General features: G+C 52.0%; 2 protein-coding genes across 2 annotated transcripts; one reads left to right on the forward strand and one right to left on the reverse strand.

Annotated features, from left to right (window-relative positions):
* The first annotated feature begins 457 nt into the window (after positions 1-457).
* NEFM (neurofilament medium chain) lies at positions 458-5,479 on the forward strand. The gene is made up of 3 exons (XM_068174433.1): positions 458-1,582; positions 2,026-2,150; positions 3,526-5,479. The coding sequence occupies exons 1-3, from the start codon at positions 521-523 to the stop codon at positions 4,892-4,894; spliced, it is 2,556 nt and encodes an 851-aa protein (XP_068030534.1). The 5' UTR covers positions 458-520; the 3' UTR covers positions 4,895-5,479.
* A 5,321-nt stretch (positions 5,480-10,800) lies between these two features.
* On the reverse strand, positions 10,801-15,896 carry NEFL (neurofilament light chain). Its single transcript, XM_068174580.1, has 4 exons — positions 14,812-15,896; positions 13,183-13,307; positions 12,088-12,404; positions 10,801-11,360 (listed from the first exon to the last, which is right to left on the reverse strand). Exons 1-4 carry the CDS (start codon positions 15,859-15,861, stop codon positions 11,182-11,184), a joined length of 1,671 nt encoding a protein of 556 aa, XP_068030681.1. The 5' UTR covers positions 15,862-15,896; the 3' UTR covers positions 10,801-11,181.
* Positions 15,897-18,149: the final 2,253 nt, after the last annotated feature.

Below are 18,149 nucleotides of genomic sequence, written 5' to 3' on the forward strand. Positions count from 1 at the left end.
AAAAAAAAAACAAACCAAAACAAAAGAAAGGGAAGGGAGAAAAGAAAGGGAAGAATGGAAAGTAAGGGAGGAAAAAAGGAAGGAAGGAAAGAACGGAAGGAAAGAAAGAGAGTGCTGGCCTAGGGAAAGGGGGAGAAGGAAGCAGGGCAAGAGGCAAGGAACACGGGAAAGGGAAGGGGGCAGCAGGAGGAAGAAAGAAGGGAGTGGGGGCACCGGAGACAAGGGGGGAGTGGGTGGGCAATGGAGAGGAGAAAGGGGAGGAGGGGGCAAGGGGAGTGGGGAAGGGGAAGGGGCACCGGGGAGGTGTCAGGGGCCGGGCAGGGGCGGCCGGGACGAGGCGACGGACGGCAAGGGAAGGAAGGGGGAGCCGGGGCGGGGCGCGGGGCGGGCCGGGGCCGGGCCGGGGGGGAGCCGCCCCCCGCACACGTGTGCGGGGCCGCCCCGCAGCCGCCCGGCGGGGCTATAAAAGGGGCGGCGGCGGCCAGAGCAGCCCCGCACCGCCGCCCCCCAGCGCCCCACCATGAGCTACACCATGGAGCCCCTGGGCAACCCCTCGTACCGCCGGGTGACCGAGACCCGGGCCACCTACAGCCGCGCCAGCGCGTCCCCGTCCAGCGGCTTCCGCTCGCAGTCGTGGTCGCGGGGCTCGGGCAGCACCGTGTCCTCCTCCTACAAGCGCCCCAACCTGGGCGGCCCGCGGGCCGCCTACGGCTCCACGGTGCTGAGCTCGGCCGAGAGCCTGGACGTGAGCCAGTCCTCGCTGCTCAACGGCGCGGCCGAGCTCAAGCTGAGCCGCTCCAACGAGAAGGAGCAGCTGCAGGGGCTCAACGACCGCTTCGCCGGCTACATCGAGAAGGTGCATTACCTGGAGCAGCAGAACAAGGAGATCGAGGCGGAGCTGGCGGCGCTGCGGCAGAAGCACGCCGGGCGGGCGCAGCTGAGCGACGCCTACGAGCAGGAGCTGCGGGAACTGCGCGGGGCGCTGGAGCAGGTGAGCCACGAGAAGGCGCAGATCCAGCTGGACTCGGAGCACATCGAGGAGGACATCCAGCGCCTGCGGGAGCGCTTCGAGGATGAGGCGCGGCTGCGCGACGAGACGGAGGCGACGATCCGCGCCCTGCGCAAGGAGATGGAGGAGGCCTCGCTGATGCGCGCCGAGCTGGACAAGAAGGTGCAGTCGCTGCAGGACGAGGTGGCCTTCCTCAGGGGCAACCACGAGGAGGAGGTGGCCGAGCTGCTGGCGCAGCTGCAGGCGTCCCACGCCACCGTGGAGAGGAAGGACTACCTGAAGACAGACCTGACGACGGCGCTGAAGGAGATCCGCGCCCAGCTCGAGTGCCAGTCCGACCACAACATGCACCAGGCCGAGGAGTGGTTCAAGTGCCGCTACGCCAAGCTCACCGAGGCGGCCGAGCAGAACAAGGAGGCGATCCGCTCCGCCAAGGAGGAGATCGCCGAGTACCGCCGGCAGCTCCAGTCCAAGAGCATCGAGCTCGAGTCGGTGCGCGGCACCAAGGAGTCGCTGGAGAGGCAGCTCAGCGACATCGAGGAGCGCCACAATAACGACCTCACCACCTATCAGGTACCGGGGAGACGGCACCAGGCTGTCCCGAACCCGGCGGAGGGTGGCCGGTTCCGGCTCCGGGGAGAAGGGTGCGGGAGACGTCTGGTGGGAGGGATGCGGGAGGTGCCCGCTCTGGGAGGAGGAAATGCGGGAGGTGCCCGCTCTGGGAGGAGGAAATGCGGGAGGTGCCCGCTCTGGGAGGAGGAAATGCGGGAGGTGCCCGCTCTGGCGGGAGGGATGCGGGCGGCGGCCGGTGCCGGCTCCGCAGCGAGGGATGCGGAAGGCGGGGGGACGATGCTGCGGAGGGCAGTGGGAGCGGGTGGGTCCTGCTCTGATGCCAGTCCTGCCTTCCCGAGCGGCGGGAAGAGTTTCTAAAAGTCCCCTCAGAGAAGTTCTGCCCGCTCTGTCCCCGCGTGCGGCGTCTGTCTGTGTCACAGGGGTTTTCTGCGTCTCCCTTGCAGGACACGATTCACCAGCTGGAAAACGAGCTCAGAGGAACGAAGTGGGAAATGGCTCGTCACTTGCGGGAGTACCAGGACCTCCTCAATGTCAAGATGGCCCTGGACATCGAAATTGCTGCATACAGGTACAGTGGGATCTTTGCAGACATGTCTGGAATATTAATAGCACTGCAGATGCTGCTGGCTCAGGAAGCTTTACCACAGCTGAGAAATACCAGCATGCAGTGAACACGGGTGAAATGAGAGCTTGGCTAAATCACTGCAGCCATTAGCCAGCCCAGTGAGAGCCCAGAAGGTCATTAGGGACCAGCTAATCAGCGGCAGAGCTGCCAGCGAGCCCCGCGGGCACAGCACAGCGTGACTCAGTGTGGCGGCTCCCGTGCCGCATTCTGTCCTTGGCCGCACGAGCAGGAGATGCAGCGAAAGACGAGGTTATTTTTAATTCCCGTCTGCTTTGCAGATGCCAGGCATGCAGGGCTTGTCACCAGAGTTCCCTTTTATCGCCTGGGAGAGACAGCGAATTTGCTTGATCATGGTTTGAGGCAGTGAGTGCTGATCTGTCTGTCACACACACTTTTACTTTTCTTGCTCAACTTTCCTTCAGAGGCATCTGCTCTAATCTCGAGCTCAATGTTGCTTGCTGTTGCCATCACCTGGCAGGTTTTTTTAGTCTCCTCTGTATCACTTCAGAACTCTCACTAGAGAGCTCCTGATTTTTCTGGGTCACAGGCTTAGATGAAAAACATTTGAATAAAAGAAAAGTAAAAACAACAAAAAACCACCCCTATCTCCAGATCTGTTGAAATTTCTCAGGTTGCTCAGACACACAGACACCCCAGGGGCTGTAGCTGGCTACTGCCAAAGTCAGCTGAAGCCTCGAGTTCTCATATCCCCACAAAGAGAAGGTGGATACCCAAATTATTAAATTAGAACACGTGCTCTAATCAGCTGTGACTGTCTCAGACACAATATTTGATTTGGGTCTGTTGGCTGTGTCAAGTCCTGTTTGCCTAAGCCATAATGAATCCTATTCAATTAGTTAGTTTGTCCTAATCCCTGCTGATTTACGCCATAATGAAGCTTTCTGACAGTAAAGATGAATTTTAACTGATCACCGAAGGTGTCACAAGCAAGCTAAAAACTGCTGAATGTGAGTTTTGAAAAAGAGCAGATTCAAGGAAAGCTGGACTGGGGCTGTGAGCAGTGGATGGCCCTGTTCAGTTCCAGCACATTCCACAGCAAACTGGTTCCATCCTGCTGGCAGGGGAATGGTACAGCAGGGAATTATTATAGAATCCTGGAATGGTTTGGGACGGAAGGGACCTTAAAGCCCATCCCAAAGCAGGGACACGTTCCACTCTCCTGGGCTGCTCCAAGCCCCATCCAGCCTGGCCTTGGACACTTCAAAGGATGGGACAGACACAGTTATTCCCATAGCTGTCCCTTATTTTGGTTTTTTAATGCTCATTTTCTTTTTTTCTCTCCTCCTGATTCCCTTAGGAAGCTGCTGGAGGGTGAGGAGACAAGATTCAGTGCCTTCTCTGGAAGCATTACCGGTCCCATATTCACACACAGACAACCATCTGTCACAATAGCATCCACCAAAATCCAGAAAACAAAAATCGAACCACCAAAGCTGAAGGTCCAGCACAAGTTTGTAGAAGAAATCATTGAAGAGACGAAGGTGGAGGATGAAAAGTCTGAAATGGAAGATGCCCTGGCAGCCATCGCAGAAGAAATGGCAGCCAAGGCACAGCAAGAGGAACAGGAGGAACAAAAAGCAGAAGAAGCTGCAGAGGAAGAAGTTTCTGAGAAGGCTCCTGCAGAACAAGAAGCTGCAGCTGAGGAGGAAGAGAAGGAGGAAGAGGAAGCAGAGGAGGAAGAAGAAGCTGCGAAATCTGACGCCGCAGAAGAAGGTGGCTCTGAAAAAGAAGAAATCGAGGAAAAGGAAGAAGCAGAGGAAGAGGAAGAAAAACCTGAGGCCAAGAGCAAAGCTGAAGAAGTACCAGCAAAGGCAGAGAAGGTCAAAACACCTCCTGCAAAGTCTCCCCCCAAATCCCCTGTAACAGAGCCGGCCAAGGCCGCCCCCAAAGAAAAAGCCACGGAAGCAGCAAAAGAACAGAAGGTGGAGAAGGCGGCCAAGGAGGAGGAGAAAGCGGCATCACCAGAGAAACCCGCCACACCAAAGGTGACCTCCCCGGAGAAACCTGCCACCCCGGAGAAGGCCGTGACCCCAGAGAAACCTGCCACCCCAGAGAAGGCCGTGACTCCAGAGAAACCTGCCACCCCGGAGAAGGCTGTGACCCCAGAGAAAGCCGTGGCCCTGGAGAAGCTGGCGCCACCGGAGAAGCCGCGCACTCCGGAGAAGCTGGCGAGCCCGGAGAAGCCGCGCACTCCCGAGAAGGCCGTGACTCCCGAGAAGCCCCGGTCCCCGGAGAAGCCTCCCTCCCCAGGCAAGGATGCTAAGACCGTGGTGGAAGAGACCATCACTGTCACCAAGGTAACGAAAGTGAGCGCCGAGGCCGAGAAGGAGTCCAGGAAAGAGGACATCGCGGTCAATGGGGAGGTGGAGGAGAAAAAGGAGGAGGAATCCAAAGAGAAGGAGGAAGAAGACAAGGGAGTGGTCACTAATGGCCTCGATGTGAGCCCCGTGGATGACAAGGCTGAGAAAATCGTAGTAACCAAAAAAGCAGAGAAAATCACAGGGGAGGGTGGGGACAGCGGCACCACGTTTATCACGAAGTCGGTGACCGTCACTCAGAAGGTGGAGGAGCACGAAGAAAGCTTTGAGGAGAAGTTGGTGTCCACCAAGAAAGTGGAGAAAGTCACTTCACATGCTGTAGTAAAGGAGATTAAGGAGAGCGAATAAAGGCAACCATAGCTAAAATTCAAACCAATTCAAGAGCTTGGGTCGGTGCAAAAGGTTAAGCCATAGACAGCTGCAAAATGCATGTGAGTGACGGCTTCAAAGCAGATCGGGTTCTCTCACGGAGGCTCCAGACACACAGTATTTTACTTTTTTCGTGCAATATAGGGAAGGGGGGGGGAATGCATGCAGGCTCAAGATGTACTCCCTCCACAGAGCTTGGGGATCTACAAAAAAATACTACTACTACTAGTGCATGAGATGAAATGTGCAGAGGAAGCTTTTCTGAATTTCCTGAGCTGTTGGAGGGACATATCTGAGGAATGAGTTCAGATGTATTATGCAAAGAACCAACTGAGCCAAAACCAAACCGAAAACAGTAATAGAGTATTCATGAGAACCAGAACTCTCCTAGCCTTAAAAAATTAAAAAAAGCTACTTATAACTAATTATGTTTACCTCACTGGTGCAATTAGGGTGGACTTTTGCTCCTGGGAGAACCTTGTTGACATGCACAGTACGCAACCTTTTGTTGTTTGATGTAAAACAGTCACAGCAGTTCTTGCTCAATAAAGGTCAATATGAAAATGTGACTTGTTCTGATGACTTTTTCCCAGTTTAAGCCCTTCCCTAAGCTGGATGCTCTCTCCTGAAGGGGAATGCAGCTGCAGGGGTTGATAATGGGTTGAGGTTCTTTTCCTTAGTGTTCTCCTGTGTCTAGGAGTTGGACTTTGATGGTCCTTGGGGGTCCCATCTAGCTCAGGATAATCTGTGGCTTGGGTATTGGATATGATGGACAAGTTTCCTCTAACAACACAAAGGCTGGATTAAGAAAATAAGAGCCATATCCCAAATTTTCTAGAGGAAAGAGGAATCCATTAAACACCTCTGCCTGGCCTTGAGGTGCTTAGAAGGGCTGTAGTTGCTGTTTTTAGGAGGGGGAAGGTCTCTATGCCCTCAATCCTGCTTGTACTGAGCCAAAAAAATGTTAAAGTCTGCTGCAAATATTGTTGTCCTCCTTACACCCCTACATCCACACATAGAGAGCCAATTTCCAAATCCTTGATTTTTTCCTGGGGAAAGAGGCTGGGTGTGGCATCTTCTGTGGCATGAGGTTGTCACTTAACTGAGCAAAATCCCATTAAGGGAACTCAACCAAGCCCTCAAAATGGTTCTGGTTATTTTACCCCCTCTTGCTTTAATTGTATGGGAACCTCCTTGCTAATTCTCTGGCTCCAATAATCAAAAAGTTCAATCTGCCTCTAAACACAAAATTTTAAAATCAAAAAATAACCCAAGGGGGTTAATTTGTTCTTTTGTTAAGAAGAAAGCCAATAGAAAATTGCTGTATGTGGAAAAATAGATGGAGACAAATGAAACAAAGGGAAGAAGATAAAGCCCCAACTCCAATGTGGGAATTGCTTGGACATTACAGGATTAATTTTGTGTTTATTTCCCATTTTAAAAGGAAAATTAAGATTGCAGCTGCTACCCCACCTCCTATAACTCACAAAGAAATGCAAATAATTTTCATGCCTGCATTCAGGCCATGGACTACCCTGAAATCTGTTGGCTAATTGGGGGTCTGATCAAAATCTCGAATTTCCATGTGCCTTCACCCCATCAATAGTTGAAGATCAAGGAGTTTTTAATTGAAAGGGTTCAGTGTGTTCTTCACTGGAGATGTGGTGGAGAGCCCACAGCAGGTAAGGCTTCCAAATAAACCCGGGTGTCTTTGTGGAGCAAACCAATGGATGTTTCTCCTGCTGCTATCAATAATGGGAATCTGTGCTCGACAGCTTGGCTGCTGAGTGATGTTTAATTAAAGCAGAGTTAACAAATTAAACAGCAGCTTCTCTGTAGTCATGTGTGGGTGTGACACAAAAATAACTTTACCTTTAGGAATAAGGAGCTCAGCACTCCCCTGTTTTTGGTATCTACATCAAATTGTGTCAAAACACAAAGTGCCCAAAGGTTTGTGACAACTGAAGGTGTTTTCCCCTTAGATTTAAACAAATTTTTTAAGAGAACGCCACGACCAAAGCAGCGGCCATTATTTAACATGGAATTATGTGTATGTGCTTCCAAATAAGTTCTAGAAGCCACTAAAATGTCCCAAACTGCAAAACCCATCCCTCACAGTGGAAAGCTGGGAATCTTCAGCACGGACAGGAAGGGTCACCTTGCACGTGGATTCAGTGTTGGTGTCAGCAGGAGACTGGGAACATTTAACGTGTGCAGGTGGGACCCCAGCAGGGCTGCTTTTCGTGTTGGGATTCCTTTCCAGCTTCTTTCTCTTCAGTCCTGGCAGGACACAGCTCCAGGGACCCCAAAATCATGATTTGTGTGGGTTTGTTCCTGTTTGCACTCGGGCAATCCAGGATTGCTCCTGGGACGAGGGGCTGGACTAACCCCGGGGTTCATCCATTCCCTAAATGGTTCTGGGAGGCAAACCCTTGGCATGATGTGTTTCACAACATCCTTATTTCACCCCTTTCCCACCCAAAATATCTCACAGCTTTTAGTTACTACCCACAACTGTATGCTTTCCCCTGCTCTAACACACTGGATTTCTGTATTTAGCCCATTTCCCACTGCAGATGTTCCCAGCAAATCCTAAGAGGAACAAGCAAGTGGTTAACACATTTCTAAATGTTTATAAAACTGTAAGAACTGATTAATATTTAATGGTGCCAAGAGGTTTTGTCTACTGACATCTGCAATCAAACAGTTTCAAAGGAGAGCACAATTCCCGGGCAGAGAGGCATAAATAGGATGTTATTTGCCTGTTCTGCACCAATTACTCCTCCAGACTGCACAGAACCAGTGATGGGAATAATTATTTTCAGACAAAGAAGTTCATTAAACAATGGGAAAAAATCCATGAAGGGAAAAATAATAATTAGAGGAATTTACAGTGAAGATTTCTGCATCTTTTTTTTAAGGTGGGATATTCAGACCACCATGGCTTCAAGAACTGGAGGGCTCTAAACCAGGATCTTTTTCCTGTGCTGGGTTGTGGAGATGCCACAGTTATTTTTCAGCATCCCAGAACCAAATTCCAGGTGGGAACAAACTGGGAAGTGTTACAAAACACAAATAGGATGCATTTGCCAGGGAGCTGAGTCAGGCACCAGAATATTCTCCAGTCATCAGGGTTAGTGCTCTTCCCATACACATTTGGGCTTTATTGCTGCTTTTTCAGGATTAAAGTGTCCTTAACTAATCTGGGATGGCAGGAAATGAGGAACTGTTAATTATTTAGTTATTAGAAGGTGAATTTCTTGAATGTGCATGTTCTGTACAGGTGTTCCCCTTGTGAGGGGAGAGGAGGGGTGGGAGGGGGTGTGTGTGCATCTCAGGGAAAGCATCCAGCACCTCCCTGGGCGTCCCCTGGGATGAGATCTCAGCCTGATGCACACCCAAAGAGCAGGAAAGACCCCCCAGGACACTTCTGGCTTCACTTGCAGCTGCAACTCGGGTGAAAGTTTCTCCTGAGCCTCCCTCTGCCAGCTTTTACTGCATTGCGTCAAAGCCAGCGCCTGGATTTTCCAAGGTAAGGCGAGTGCTGGCCGCAGGATCCATCCCACAGCACCGGGAGAAGCTGGGAGCTCAGCAACCCAGCCCAGCTCCCCCCAGCAGGCTGGGCAGCAGGGCAGGGCTGGGGGCCCAGCCGGGTGCTCACTGCAGAGTCAGCCCTGCTGCAGCTCCTGCTGGGGCTGACTCAGCCCTGCGGAGCTGCAATGCAATAAAAATAACCGAGGGAGCAGGGATCGGCCTGGGAACGGCAGCAGGGGAGAGGGGAGAGCTGCTGGAGCTCTGGGTGCGCTGCTCTGGAGCAGCCCTGGCTGCACAGGGGAGCTTCGCTTCCCAAAACGGAGAGGGATGCAAAGGGCTGAGGGAAGCAGGAGTTTGTCAGCAAAAAAAAAAAACCATCGTGAAAGAGGATGAAAACTTGGGTTTTGAAGAGTTAAAGGAGCTCAGAGTGCTTGGAGAAAGGCAGGGTTTGATACATCATGGAATGGTTTGGGTTGGAAGGGACCTTAAAGCCCATCCAGCCCCACCTGCCCATGGGCTGGGACACCTTCCACTGTCCCAGGCTGCTCCAAGCCCTGGCCAGCCTGGCCTTGGGCACTGCCAGGGTTCCAGGGCATCCCCAGCTTCTCTGGGAATTCAATTCCTGCCCCTCAAAGTCCTCTAAATAAGGAATTCCTTCCAGTATCCCATCTAAACCTCCTCCCTGTCAGTTTGAGGCCGTTGCCCCTCGTCCTGTCCCTCCACCCCTTTCAGTGCTCTCTCCAGCCGAGCTGTCCAGCTCTGCTCTGCCTTTAATGGTCCTGATGGGCTCTGACCAGGGCTGGAACAGGATTTTTCCCCTCAGGAGCAGCCCCTCTCTCCCAGCTGAGTGCCAGGCGTGCCTTCCTGCTGGAGCACTTGGGGAGTTTCCCAGAAGCAGCTCTCATTTCTGAGAAGCAGCTCTCACTTCTTATCTCCGAGCAGCAGCCCCAAGTCTGCTGGGGGAGCTGGAGCTTGTCACACCCCGCAGGAGCTGCTCCCCTCCATCCCCTCACAGCTTTGAAAGCTCTCTGGAAAGAGCACTGCAAGTTCCTCCAGTTCTCCTCACCCCTGTCCTGGAGAGGGAAAATAAAATCTGCTTTGTAGCAATAGCTCTGCATAAACACAGGGAGAAAAAAATCTCCATTAGAATCAGGGGGGAAATGTAAAAAGAAATATTTAAGAGGTGTTGTTGAAGAAAGTGAAAATTATTTTACTTCTGGTTCTCAAAAGCATCAAACTCCTAGGAAAGTAGGGAAAAAAAAAATTGGAAATTATAGTGGAACTCTGAGTTACTGGAATGACTGCTTTTCTGAATGGTTTGACCAAGCTTCTTCTTCTTTCTCTTGCTGCTTTTCTTGGGAATGTGGAATAATAATTGTAAATGCTTACTTCATCCATCATAATCTTTTTTGTCACCCTTTAAACACTGAATTGGGAGATGCTTTTGGTACCCTCCTAAAACTTGTAAAAAAAGAGATTTCCTCTCTCTCTGAACAAAGCTGTTGAGGAGAACCAATGCAAATCAACTGATGCCACATCACCAGTGCATAAAATCAAGCTACCCCAAAATCCTGTGCAAAAACTCATCCAGACAAATCTTTCTGTAAAGTCTAGTGCAGCCATTGCCAATTTTAACTCGGTTTCCCATGGGTTTCGTTTATTTAACCTGGTTTAACTTGCAGCATTAGCCCAGTGCTTGCCCTTAGGAGGTTTAATTTTCTGTATCAGCTTTAGGTAATTGAACGTTGACAGGCTCAGAGCACAGGACATGGCTTGTGGAAATGCCAGGCTGTGCTACTGTTGAGATGCTCTTTTCTTGTGCCTTTTTTTATAGCTCAGTCAAAACTCTAAAAGGCCCTGGGAAGTTCTCAGAAGAAAATGAGCCTCTTCAGCCCAGACAGGGTTGAGTTCAGAGAGCACCTGGGGGGAGAGGCAGCTCCTTCCCCTACACCATCCATCCTTCAAACTGCTCCTCATGTTTTGATTTTAATGATATTTTTGAAGATAGTCTTTGCTCCAATTCTCACCTACACCCTAAACTGTTCTTCCCTCTCCTCACTGATCCCACAGACACTGAACAACCTCCTGCCACAATTTAACGGCCACATTTGCTTTTCCCCTGTGCATTGAGCTGATAAAATCCCCATTTTTCAGAAGGGAGCTTGTGCTTGTTGCACCCTCAGCCAGTGAGACCCATCCCAGCCACCACCACACCCCAGGGTATTTTTATAAAATGTGTGAAATTTTACACCCCCAAGAGATTCTTCCCACTTCTCATTCACAAGACGAGTGGGACAAACCCCTTTATCGACCTTTTAAGTGCATCAATGACACAGGACATGCACGAGGAATCCGTGTAAGCGTTTCAGAACTTTATTGACTGCTTTATTGCACGTACTTAATGAAGCCTCCATCATTTCCCCCACCCACCGTTTCCAGAATTATTTTAAATGCAAGTTAAAGGTAACCTTTCATTCCCACCACTTATTTTCCCCCCATTTTAAATGTTAAGGTTCTGGGTCACCCAGGAAGGACAGAAGCCCTGAACTCATACGTGGAACCATGCGGCACTCGGGGAGCAAGCCTTGGGTGCTCTGCAAGCAAACTCAGACTCTGCACAGGGAGAAACATCATAATCATGAACTGGAACCTCGGTGAGCACTGAATTAAATAGGTGAGACTGCAGCTGGAGCTCAGTCAGTCGTTGGTTCTGATGGAAAGCTGCCCTCAGATCAAGCCTTCTTCTTGCCTTCACTCTCTTCCTTTCCTCCTGCTTCTTTCTCCTCCTTCTCCTCCTCAGCAGCTTCCTCAGCAGCTTCCTGGGACTCCTCCCCTTCTTCTGCTGCTGTTTCTTCCCCTTCTCCTTCCTCTTCCTCACCCTCTTTGGCTTCTTCTGATTCCTCCTTAGCACCTTTGAAGGACAGAAAGATTATTTCACATCCAGGTACAATTCCTGATGCCAGTTCAGTGGGAATCCCCTTCAACCCCACACATTTTGGCAGACAGCTACAGCAAAACTGCACAAGCAGTTTCTCCTGGATTTCAGGGGGAGTGAAACCATTCAAAAAAACCAAATCATGGCCTTGAAAAATATCAGTTCTGGACTCAGTCCTTAAAGCCTTATCCAAAGACTTGAATTATCTTTCACTGCTCTCCAATTGGCTCTTTAATTAGCTGTAATTTTGCTATAATTAAACTTTACAGTAACGAACCCCTCACAGTTCGGTGGCCACCAATGCCTGGCAGAGGAGTGATGTCGCCATGTACTGAACCCAGTAATTCCAGCCCCACACATCAGCTGATGCTCCCATTATCTCAGGCTGCTCTGTGGGAATTCATATTTAGCTCAGGATGTCCTTGGTCCTTCTTTTTGAGGATGTCTGTAACACCTGAACATTATCATTGGGGGTTTTGGAAACCTATCATCTACCTGATTTGAACACTCAGCCTTATCTTCCGTTCAATACTCAGACTTTCCTGGTAAATTCCATGTGCTTAACCCCACCATCCTTTGGCTCATAGGAGTAGAAAGGGAAAGAGCTTTAATCATTAGATTTTATCTTTGGGATTTCTGGGGTGTATCCCATAGGAGCAGGGTGCAGCATGAATAAAAGGGATTTAAAAGTAACTCTAAGTACCTTCCTCCTCTTCTTCAGCCTCTTCTCCTGCTTCTTCCTCTCCTTCTTCCTTCTCTTCCTCCTCACCCTCTTCTGCAGGAGCTGCCTTGGCTTCTCCTGCTTTAGCAGCCTCGATGGTTTCCTCGATTTCAATCTGCTCCTCCTGGACGTGGCTGGAGTAGTAGGTGGGGAAGGAGCGGGTGGTCATCAGGTAGGAGCTGGACTGGAGGCCGCTGAAGGCGGACCTGCCGAAGGTGGGGGCACTCTGGCTGTAGCCACTGGTGATGCTGCCCACACTGGTGAAGCTGAGCCGGGTCTCTTCCCCTTCCAGCAGTTTCCTAGCAGGGAGAAATAAAAGCAAGGGGAAATGAGCTGGCTGTGCTGCAGCAGGACTCAGCATCACGAGCCCTGCAGACTGCACAGGTGGTTATTAATAAAGGGCTAGTTTTGCACTGTGTGCCAAGGCTACCCTATTTTCTTGGAATAATTTCTTCAGACATGACCATTGTGGGTGAATTCATACCTTTCCTTGTGGGAAGGAACAGGAAAACCTCTCTAGAACCAGGTCCCTCTGCATGGGAAACTAGAGATGTATTTTGCCACCCTGCAGCTTGCACAGACCGGTGCAGCTGTAACCATTTGTTGCTGAGCTGTCAGACAGGGCTTGGAGCTGCTCTCTCAGTATTCCCCCTTGTGGCTTCCACAGAAATTCTGTTCCAGCATCGAAATCTCTCAGTATGTGAGACAAAATATCACAGTTATTTAGCAGCAATTCTACTGGAAAATATTTAATTCGTAGATTTACAAGTTAGAAAAAAAACCCCTGTTCTTGAGGGCATTTGAGGGATTTCCCATTTTGAGAATGAGCCATTGGTATTGAGGAATTCCACTGATACAAAATCTCTTCCCCAAGTACAGAACAGGTATCTGTAAGGATGGAGAACTGAGATCATTTATTGCCAAGCTAAAATTTCTGTGTGCACATAGAGAGGAACTGATTAAACTGCCACAGACCTATGAAAATTTCTGCTGGGGGAATGATAAATAACCTGAACTCTCCTGAAGAGAATGGGAACTGCTCTGAGTTCTGGCTCATTATAACATCCCCCACCATACCTATAAGCTGCAATTTCGATGTCCAGGGCCATTTTCACATTGAGCAGGTCCTGATATTCCTTCAAGTACCGAGCCATCTCACTCTTCGTGGTTCTCAGCTCATTCTCCAATTTGTTGATTGTATCCTGTTGGATGGAACAATATTGACAGCGTAAAATTATCTTAAGTCTAGAAATAATCACAGGGAATGTCTCCAATCCTTTTAATTTAATCTTGCTCTAGCAGACAGAAACTGCACAGCTCCCACTCCACTCTCAGCCAAACAGCATCATTTAACACCTTCCTGGCAGGTTTTCTACTCCACATTATTCCAGTCCTATTTACACAAAGAGCCCAATTTTCTGGTACCCAAGTGATAAAGCATCGTGAAATCTGTGTATTGTTTCATTTTGATTTTGACCTCCATGTGCTTTTTTTTTATTTTTAGCTTAGGGATATCCATTGATAATCCTTGTGGGTCCCTTCCAACTCGGGATATTCTATGATTCCATGATTTTTGGTATAGTTCAGGCTGCATCAGTACATGGGCAGGATATTGGGCTTTATCAGGGGCATTTTGCATTCTGATTTTATAACACCTCACACTTTAGATAAGCAGTACCAGAACCAATGTCTGGGATGATTTGGGTAATTCAGATCCTGATTTGGGTCTGTATTTCCACACCACATCCTGCTTTATAGCTCTGTGGCATTCTGCACGGTGATTTCAGGATGCCTTATCTACAGCAGGGGCTCAGCACAAACCAGGAGAGATGCCCCCGACAATCCCCCCCCATCCTGATCCCCTCATCTGTGAGGCTCTGCAGACCCCAACTCCCCTCACCTGCAGAGCCCAGCAAACCCTGAACCCCCTCACCTGCAGAATTCTTCAAACCCCAACATCCACCCCTTCACCTCCCGAATCCCTCACACCCTGTCCATCCCTTCACCTGCAGAGCCCAGAAAAACTTGAAACCCCTCACCTGCAGAACGCTGTAAAACCTGACCCTGGTCGCCTGCAGAGCCCTGCAAACCCCATCATCCCCTCACCTGCAGAGCCCTGCAAACCTCATCATCCCCTCACCTGCAGAGCCCTGCAAACCCCATCATCCCCTCACCTGCAGAGCCCTGCAAACCCCATCATCCCCTCACCTGCAGAGCCCTGCAAACCCCATCATCCCCTCACCTGCAGAGCCCTGCAAACCCCATCATCCCCTCACCTGCAGAGCCCTGCAAACCCCATCATCCTCGCATCTTCAGAGCCCTGCAAACCCCATCATCCCCTCACCTGCAGAGCCCTGCAAACCCCATCATCCTCGCATCTTCAGAGCCCTGCACACCCCATCATCCCCTCACCTGCAGAGCCCTGCAAACCCCATCATCCCCTCACCTGCAGAGCCCTGCACACCCCATCATCCCCTCACCTGCAGAGCCTTTCAAACCCCATCATCCCCTCACCTGCAAAGCTCTGCAAACCCCATCATCGCCTCACCTGCAGAGCTCTGCAAACCCCATCATCCTCGCATCTTCAGAACCCTTCCAACCCCAACTTCTCCTGACCTGCAGAGCCCTGCACACCCCATCATCCCCTCCCCTGAGGGACCCCGACCCTCATCCCCTGAGAGACCATTCCAGCCCCCACCCCCTCACCTGCAGCGCGGAGATATCCGCGCTCTGCTTCTCTTCCAGCTCCTGCAGCTGCTTCTCCAGCGCCTCGTTCATGCCGCGGGTGGCCTCGATCTCCAGCGTCTTGGCTTTGAGCAGGCGGCGGCTCTCGGAGACCTCGTCCTTGGCGGCGCGCACGGCGTCCGTGTTCTTGGCCGCGCTCTCGCTGAGCACGGTGAAGCGGCTGCGGAACCACTCCTCGGCGTTCTGCATGTTGCGCGCCGCCAGCTTCTCGTACTGCGCGCGGATGTCGCGCAGCGCGGCCGACAGGTCGGGCTTGGCCGACACGTCCATCTCCACGGACAGGTGCGCGTACTGGATCTGCGCCTGCAGCTCGGCCAGCTCCTCCTCGTGCACCTTCTTCAGGAAGGCCAGCTCGTCCAGCAGGCTGTCCACGCGCTTCTCCAGCTCCGCCCGCGCCAGCGCCGCCTCGTCCGCGCCCTTGCGCACCTCGAGCAGCCGCGCCTCCGCGTCCTCGCGGCTCAGCACCTCCTCCTCGTAGCGCGCCTGCAGCCCGCGCAGCGTCTCCTCCAGGCTCTCCCGCTCGCCCTGCAGCGCCTGCTTCTCGCTCGTCGCCTCCTCCGCGGCCAAGCGCAGCTCGCGGATCTCCTGCTCGTACAGCGCGCGGAAGCGGGAGGGCTCGGCGTGCTTCTGCCGCAGCACCAGCAGCTCGGCCTCCAGCACCTTGTTCTGCTGCTCCAGCTCGTGGACGCGCTCGATGAAGCAGGCGAAGCGGTCGTTGAGGTCCTGCAGCTGCGCTCGCTCCTGGCTGCGGATGGACTTGAGGTCGTTGCTGATGGCGGCCACCTGGCTCAGGTCCAGGCTGTCCACCGAGTGCAGCAGCGAGCCCGAGGCGCTGGAGGTGGCGTAGCTGCGGCGCACGGACACGGAGGACACGGGCGCGGACAGGCTGGAGTACGCGGAGCGCGCCGAGCCGAAGCCGCCGCCGCTGCGCACCGACACATGGATGCGCGGGCTGTCCGCGTAGCGCCGCTTGTAGGACGGGAAGAACGGGTCGTACCCGTACGAGCTCATGGCTGCGGGGACTCCGGCGACGGCTCTGCGGCGGGCGCCGCCCGCACCCCGGTATTTATGCGCGGGGAGGGCGGGCGGTGCGGCCTCCGGGCGGGGACGGGGCGGGGCGCGGTGACACCGCCGCGGGGAGGTGATGCCCGGAGTGGTCCAGGCACCGCCGCGGGGAGGTGATGCCCGGAGTGGTCCAGGCACCGCCGCGGGGAGGTGATGCCCGGAGTGGTCCAGGCACCGCCGCGGGGAGGTGATGCCCGGAGGGGTCCAGGCATTCATTCCCTCGCTGCTGTGATGCCCTGAGCGGCACGGGCCGGACCTCGCCCCAGTGATGCCTGGACAGCTCCGGCCATCACGGCAGGGAAGGGATGCCTGGACAGCTCCGGCCATCACGGCGAGCGCGGGGAGCTGTGACCGGCCTGCTCCGGTTCAGCCTCGGCTCGGCCCCACCTCATCGTCTCAGCCCTGTCTCAGCCCTCCTTGGACGCAGCGTCGAGCCCTCCTGGGGCATCTCCCTGCCCCGCTCCGGGCCCGCCGCTGGCCCTTTCAGATGCAGCTCCCCTCAGGTCTATCTGCACCCCGCAGCCCGCCAAGGCTGTGTTTAACACCCCTGCTTCTCCACAGCTGCCCTGGCAGAAGCTTCAGGAATGTGCTGCAAGCCCCAGGCTGTGGCTGAGGTTGCCTCGGTGAGGCTGAGGGACACCCAACCCTGGCTGCAACTCAGAACCTCCAGCTGTGTAAATAGCATCATTTTTCCCCTTCAGTTTGCAGTTAGCACAAAGCATGAGTGCTCTTTGAGCCCTGGCATCCTCCCCATGTCCATTGTTACGAGCAGTCCCTAATAACCAGCTAATTACAGCATCATGGAATCACGGAGTTGTTTGGGTTGGGAGGCACCTTAAAGCCCATCCAGTCCCACCCTGCCATGGTGGGACACCTCCCACTGTCCCAGGTTGCTCCAAGCCCCATCCAACCTGGCCTTGGTCACTTCAGGGGAAGCCTGGCAGTGTTATTTGTCCTTTCATTACATGAAAGCAGCAGCAGACACAGGGTGGTTCTCAGTCCTGGCACAGCACGCTGATACCTGGTTCCTTGAGATTCCCTGGAGCCGAGACTGTCTGAGACATGGATCACAGGGACAGGATATTTATCCTTGTCTAATCTGGCTAATACAGAGATTAAATTGGACAGCTGCATTGCAGCTACCTCTGGGCCAGGCTATTGCCACTGGCTGATTAAAACAAAGCAGTATTTATGTAGTAAAGATTGATCAGAGGTAAATTAGAGATGTATTGAGCACAGACTGCACGGGAGGCTCAAAAAGACAATGAGAATTCACCTCTTGGAGTCAGAAGGGCAAATATATCACGAAACAGACTCTTCAAGGCTTTCTCAAGGAAGGAATAAAAATCAGTAAAGATTGGGGGACATTTATTAGATACTAAAAAAATACTGAGGTGCTTCCCAAGGAAAGGGGAAGGACTGAGTAACGTGTATGAATTAATGTGCCTGTCAGTAATTGCATGGTAATTGGGTATTTCTGGCACAAATAAATGTTTATTTAATACCAGCCTTTAGGAAAGGTAGATCAGGGTGGATTTAATGTATTTCCTGTTATTTTCCAGTGACCTCACACAGAACATCACCTGTTGTGTGCCAGCTTCTCCATAAGTTTCAGGGTATTTAAACACAAGGATCATTGATCTGTGAAGGGCAACGGCCTCTCAGAGGTACAAAGCTGCAGTCCCTGCTCATCGGAGCTCATTCTGGATGGAATGAACTGTACCAAGAGCTCATCAAGGCTTAACTGTCACTTATATCCCAGCAGAGCTGCTGGGAGAATTTATTCTGCAGAGTCCTCCTGAAGATCAGTGCAGCTGCTCTCAGCAGCCAGCACTGCAAGCCCGGCTTCTGCCTCGATTTTTATTCACCATTTGTTTTTAAATTCAAGTTGTGGCTGCATTCATGCATGTCACAGCAGCCATTCGTTATTCAGAATATGCAAAGGAGAGCAGCATAGGTAGAGTCTTCTGTGCTAATCTATTTTATCTTTAGCAGAGACTGGGCTTGAAAGGGGAAGAAATGAGGAACAGAGACACTGTAGGGAGGAGGATTCCCAGCATGTTGGTCAGGAGTTCAGGGAGCTGATATTTTCTGGGATACTCAGCTCCTGCAAACTGAAATACCTTGTTTCATGCCAATGGATTTATGCTAATCTGCCCTACAGCAACCTGAGCACAAGATTTAATTATTAATGCTATCATTTCTTATGCCATGCATTAATAAAGGAATGTACC

The sequence above is a fragment of the Anomalospiza imberbis genome, chromosome 28 (genome assembly GCF_031753505.1).
Source record: "Anomalospiza imberbis isolate Cuckoo-Finch-1a 21T00152 chromosome 28, ASM3175350v1, whole genome shotgun sequence".
NCBI lineage: Eukaryota > Metazoa > Chordata > Aves > Passeriformes > Viduidae > Anomalospiza > Anomalospiza imberbis.